We start from the raw sequence: 6,310 nt of genomic DNA on the forward strand, positions 1-6,310 counted from the left end.
ATGAAGTAGATGTTTTCCTAAGCTGATGTTTTTTCTCCTGAATTTTAGAGATAAAAAACAAATTTCTGATGGCTGGTCCCATAAGGGGCTTTTATTATACCACTTAAATGAGGCCTCAATGTGAAAACACAGATTGCCTTTTATAAATACAATGAAATGGTGCACTCAGTTTAGGCTGTATTCAAAAACAATAAAACTAATTAAATGAGGAAAAATATATAATACAAGTGTATGTTGTACATGATCTAAATTTCCCATGGTCCTAACCAAAAGTTGTAAAGATTTGGACCCATCCAGAAATGGTTGGCCAGGGTGCTTAGCGTGTTCATGCACCTATGCATCACGCGAGAGGTCAGTTCATTAAACTAAAGTCATAACGATATAATTTGGGTAACAAGAGCCAGATGCCAGGACCAGATATTTGTTGACATCCGTGGCTCTAGGGGGCGGTAACCCGCAGAGGTAGTGACAGTACAGTCAGCACTCGGAAAAGACCGTTGACGTTGTTACGCCTTGCTAGATGATTGGCGAGGTAAGATGGCGGCGCCAGAGGAGCCAGAATTATCTCAGGCGCAGACCGAAAAACTCCTCCAATTTCAGGTAGACAGCCGAAATTCATCACTAACAAATGTCCGATTAAAGCCACATAGAGTTGTAGGTTGTTATTGACAGCGAATCCGTTGAAATAGGCGCAAACATGTATGTTAAACCCTTTTTTACAGTCAGCTTCGATAGCTCTTACCCGAGCCCCCTAACCGTCAGACTGAGCTAACGTTAGCACAGAGAGCTAACACCAGCTCAGATAGCCAATAAGTTAGCAGGATATTAAAGCTATCGGGTGGGCTTGTGCTGCCTAACATTCGGTGTATAGCACTCTCAGACTTTTATACAGTAGCTATCGGCCGGCCATCATTACTCGTGTTGCGTTCATTACATCGATCATGACTTTACGGTAACTCTGCTAACGTCTGTTCTCAACAGACGCTCCCTGACAAACAGTTGCTGAGTTATCATCAGTACAAGAGCCATGGTAGATCAGACACCCAACGTCCCAGCGAAATAACTATTTTTATGATGGAAAGAAGAAAAATGTATGTTTTATTGCGATAAAGCTCATACACTGAACTTTGGACACTTTTCGAGCCTTTCAGTCCTTTCACATTTTTGTGAAGCTAGCTAGTGTTAGCTCACTTTCAACGCCACCCTGCTTTGTGTACAGTATGTTTCTGTGTGTTCTGAGTTTCATTTTGAGTTTAGATGCTGTCTAACAACTGGCTTAGTGTAATGTTGTATTGCAAAGTCTTAGCAACAGTTGTATTAACCAAACGAACATAGGATTCACTTCTGTCACGTCATTTTTTAATGTGTCAACGCAAACTAGTAGCATGGAAGCTATCCAATAAAACCTCACCACACAAATGATACAGATTGGACTTACTGATTAACTGCGTTTGGAGGCCTGTAGTCTCACTTTCATTTCACGTCCAACAGGACCTAACTGGTTTGGAGTCCATGGACCAATGTCGTCGTACATTAGAACAGCACAATTGGAACATAGAGGTAAAGTCAACAACATGCTGAGCAGGTTTTGTGCTGACTAGCTATGGAGGTTATTTTATGTTTCCTTTTGATCTATTGGTTACTTGAATATTATTGACTCAAATGATTTGTTTCAGGCTGCAGTACAAGACAGACTTAACGAGCAAGAAGGAGTGCCCAGTGTATTTAACCCTCCACCATCCAGACCATTACAGGTCAATACAGCAGACCATAGAGTATATAGTTACATCGTCTCGAGGCCACAACCAAGGGTATGTTCTTTGTGTGTGTCACATTTTAAAGATATCTATGCAAGGCATACTTGGCTTGATCTGTTTTTTTTTCAATCAAACTAATTCTTGTGTCACATTATAATTGAACCTGGTATATTTGTGTTTGTGTGTGTAGATTTGCAGATTGTGAATCCTTAGGTAGTTTTTTCTGAAGTTTGAAAAGTAACAGGCTGCCTTGTTTGTTTCTAGGGATTATTAGGATGGAGTTACTACTTGATAATGCTACCATTCAGATTTACGTACTACACACTTCTGGACATATTCAGGTAAGTTGTGCGCTTGCTTCAATTGTGCAGAAACTGGATATCAAATATGAAGCAGCAGGAAAAGTCACTGAGCCCAACAATGTGTTTTTCTCCCAGGTTTGCCCTGCGATTCATTAGGCCAGATCCTCGTGGTCGTGTGACAGACCCCGTTGGGGATGTTGTGTCTTTCATTCATAATTTTGAAGAGAAGTATGGTCGGTCACACCCAGTATTTTACCAGGGAACATACAGCCAGGTGAGTTCAGACTCTAAGCCACAACACAACCTTCCTCAACACACATTTTTCCACTTTAAGTCCATTCAGGATGAAGTAAATTGACTTTGCTGTGTTGTTGTCGTTTTTGTTGTTCGACTTAAATGTAGGCACTGAATGATGCCAAACGAGAGCTCCGCTTCTTATTAGTGTACCTTCATGGGGAAGATCATCAAGACACAGATGAGTTTTGCCGGTATTGTACCTTATACTCAACTACATCAGCAAGTTTATTTCTGCCCATACTAGTTGATCTTTTATCAAGACAAATATGCTGTAACTGGTTAAAGCTGATATAACATGGTTTATACCTGTGTGCACATAAAAAGCATTTCCTAGTATGAATGTCCTTTGCTTTTAAATTTCCCCTTTTCAGCGCCACGTTATGTACAGAAGAGGTCATAACCTTCCTTAACACACGGATGCTCTTCTGGGCATGCTCAACCAGCAAGCCTGAAGGCTACAGAGGTATGCTATTGTGACGTCATGCCACCCATGACTAATTTATGCCGTTAAAATTCCTCTTTTTGTGAACATTGTTTGTTTTTTAACATATTGATCTGATTCAGAGTTAGATAGAGATGAGGTAAACTTAAAGATTAGGATTTTGAGCAGATAATTCCTTTCTAAAGAGGCTTTTAACTAGGGCTGCACAATATTGGAAAAAACTGACATTGCGATTTTTTGGGGAGGGGTTGCGATATATTGCGATATATATTGTGATATTTAAAAAAAAAATCACCAGATGACTTGAATAGCTCTGTTTGGGAAGAATTTGGTTGACTCACAATGACACCATTGTATTCCTATAATACCGTTAAATCCAGGCTAAGGGGGTTTTTAACTTATGCTAGTGCTTTTTTAAGAAAGTTTTTTTCTTTCTTGAGGCACTTTGAGATTTCTAAAAAAGGGAGTTATAAACAACTTTTTTATTGTTATTATTATTAAAGTATTTTATGTGAAATGTGTTACTTTAAATCATTGAAAAATTTAAAAAGGTAAAAGTCATTAATGTTATGTTATGTCTTTAAGACCTGACTGTACAATGTTTTTATACGTTCCAGTGTCACAAGCATTGCGGGAGAACACCTACCCATTCCTGGCCATGATCATGCTCAAGGACCGCAAGATGACAGTGGTGGGTCGACTTGAGGGTCTCATCCAGCCAGAGGACCTCATCAACCAGCTCACCTTCATCATGGATGCCAACCAAACACATCTAATGTCAGAGCGCCTTGAACGGTGAGCAGAACCAAATGACACACCTGATGTTTGACACAGCTGGAAAAAAAGTCATTTGTGTTTATATTTGGGAATGAGGGTAGGAATGAGGGTAGGACTGAAGCTCTGAACGTAACAACTGAAGGATGACGTAATTATTTACTGAATTCCTGTGACTGGTTTGTACATTTGAAGAAAGTTTATCTTGCAGCATTGACACTTTTTGGTGTTTTTCTTCCCTGTTTGTTTCAAGATAAGTGTTACATTTTTCTTTTTATATACATCTTTCTGCAACTATCATGTTATGTTTGCTCTATATCTGTACATTAAGTAGCAGACGGAAAAAAAGTCAGTGCAGAAACAGGACATCTGTGTCCAGCCAGACACGTAACAAGAAAATAAAACCACAGATGTTAGTCAGTATCTACAGAGCACTATCATTTGCAGCATCTTGTTAAGCATTGATGAAAAACTTTAAAAAAATTAAAGCAACACGATGGTAGTTTTGATCCCATGCTCACTTGATTATTTTCATGCGTCATTATTTACATTAGAAAGAAGGGCTTAAAACCACTGTACTTAAGTAAATGTGAATGCATTAGACTTAAGCTCCAAACACTGAATGTTTCTTTGTGAATGCCAAACTCTGCTTACATACCAGACAAGTTCCTTTGTTGAGCAAGGCAAATGCTTGTTTCAGGGAGGAGAGAAACCAAACTCAAGTGCTAAGACAGCAACAGGACGAAGCCTATCTCGCCTCCCTTCGTGCCGACCAAGAGAAGGAGCGAAAGAAGAGGGAGGAGCAGGAGCAGAAAAGGCAAGAGGAGGAGAAGGTCCGACAGAGTGCTCTCGCTGAGGAGCGGAGACGACAGGTGAGACCCACTGTCCCTTAAACTTTGTTAATGTAAGAGAAACGCACAGACCCTATCCAAAAATTTCTAATGAGACTCCACTCTCAGAAAGCATTTCTTTTTGAATTAAGTCATTTTTTCCACTATAGACCCTTGAAGAGGAGAAGGAGAGGAAGTCAGAGTGTCTTCCCCCGGAGCCTCCTGCAGATGATCCTGAAAGTGTCAAAATAGTGTTTAAGTTGCCCAATGATACACGAGTAGAGAGACGGTTCCTCTTTGGGCAGTCTCTGGCAGTGAGTAGCACTTTTCATCATTCATTCTTCCTCATAAACCAGTCTACATGTTTGGTTTGATTCAGACCTGGTTTACATATAAACCTGATCATGTATAGCCCTGTTTCTTTGAAACCCATTGAAATAGATTAACACCATGAGCGTTGATTCTCTCTATCCACAGAACATGAACATTTGGGTTTATGTCCCACACTCACTTGAATGTTATTGCCTCCTCAGGTAATATACGACTTCCTCTTCTCTCTGAAAGAATCTCCAGAGAAGTTTCAGATAGTCACAAACTTCCCTCGCCGAGTCCTGCCCTGCCTTCCGACTGAAGAACAGCCCAACCCACCCACACTGAAAGAGGCGGGGCTTAGCCGCTCCGAGGTCCTTTTTGTTCAGGATCTTACGGACGATTAAAAGATGACATACCTCCTCTACATGGAAACACATTTTCCTCCAATGCCCACCCACTCCTCTTTTACTTTTCTCCTTCTGTTAAATGGCCATTATGCACAAAGGATTATTTGAGCTAAAATCCTAACCTGGAAAAAATTTAACCACCCTGCATCCAGTCCTTGTTTGGTTGTGTTTACAGGGTTCCCAATAACCTGGAAAGTCTTGAATTTTATCAAATAAATATTTCTTGAAGTCCTCCCTTGAACTCACCTTTGTTATCCATGTAGACAAAGAAGTGTGTTCTCCATCATATTTACTGGCTACCAGTTTAATCTTGTCTTTCCTTACCAGTAAGTGTTGCAGCAAAGGACTAACCATCTACTGAAATGCACCTGACAGTAGCAACGCTTGGTGCAAAACCAGAAAGAAATCCCAAACATGCTTATGTCAGGGCTTCTAAGGTAGGCAGGTTGTGTTAATACTCACTAATACAAAGAGGAAGCAGCGTAGAGAGGTCTAGATTCCCTCCGTGGTCGGGATGCCTTGATTATTTTTGTCAGAGACTTGACGTTCCATCCATATGTCTTAATTTAAAACCATTCAACCACAAAAGTTTAAACAAACCTCTCCCACAGTGATGGACGAGCACAGGTTTGGTTCTGTTGTGACTGGTACTGTCGGGTGTGAAGAGCAAATGTTCTCTATAAGGGAGTAGGTTGCATTGACTTATGGGAACCCTGTTTGAAATGAGCCATGACCTGTACATAAGTTAGATATTTAGATCCCTTCAACACCTTACTCTTTTTTTTTTTTTGTTTGTTTGTTTTGACTCATCTGTGTCATACAATGACCAAATGCAGGTTGGTTACTATGTAAAGCAGACTGCCTCATGAAGTTTAAAAATACAATATTTAACAGGCCACAGCTTTTACATGTGGCTTTATCTAGTATAGTGCGAGTCTGCCCATAGTGTGCCTGTGGTTACTCATAGATGCCTGTTTTGCCTGTAACATCTAAATGGGCTGATGTAAAGATGTAATTTTCCAACTATATAAATTAAAAACATTTTAAAAATGTGGGTTTATTGAAACTGCATGAGATCCTCAAGGTTTAAACGCATATTCTCGGATGAATGAGAACTTTTCTGATACAACATTTGAAGTGCAATAAGTTATTTTTTATTGTCACAGTAAAATGCTGTTTTGAATAGCTT

General features: G+C 39.9%; 1 protein-coding gene across 1 annotated transcript; it reads left to right on the forward strand.

Moving 5' to 3' along the window:
- The first annotated feature begins 468 nt into the window (after positions 1–468).
- Positions 469–6,144, forward strand: faf2 (Fas associated factor family member 2). The gene is made up of 11 exons (XM_074673529.1): positions 469–600; positions 1,492–1,560; positions 1,677–1,811; positions 2,022–2,098; positions 2,195–2,333; positions 2,462–2,547; positions 2,728–2,819; positions 3,416–3,593; positions 4,273–4,444; positions 4,573–4,716; positions 4,936–6,144. The coding sequence occupies exons 1-11, from the start codon at positions 538–540 to the stop codon at positions 5,116–5,118; spliced, it is 1,338 nt and encodes a 445-aa protein (XP_074529630.1). The 5' UTR covers positions 469–537; the 3' UTR covers positions 5,119–6,144.
- The last annotated feature ends 166 nt before the right edge of the window (positions 6,145–6,310 follow it).

This window comes from Halichoeres trimaculatus, unplaced genomic scaffold, assembly GCF_033239565.1.
Source record: "Halichoeres trimaculatus isolate MK-OKI-2021-1 unplaced genomic scaffold, fHalTri1.1 fHalTri1_scaffold_7, whole genome shotgun sequence".
Classification (NCBI taxonomy): Eukaryota; Metazoa; Chordata; class Actinopteri; order Labriformes; family Labridae; genus Halichoeres; species Halichoeres trimaculatus.

Excerpts from the sequence above, each read along its gene's own strand:
- faf2 (XM_074673529.1), top strand. The coding sequence starts at position 538 with ATGGCGGCGCCAGAGGAGCCAGAATTATCTCAGGCGCAGACCGAAAAA. Across the intron at positions 1,561-1,676 it reads AGCACAATTGGAACATAGAG|GCTGCAGTACAAGACAGACT; the intron begins GTAAAGTCAACA and ends GATTTGTTTCAG. Across the intron at positions 2,334-2,461 it reads ACCAGGGAACATACAGCCAG|GCACTGAATGATGCCAAACG; the intron begins GTGAGTTCAGAC and ends ACTTAAATGTAG.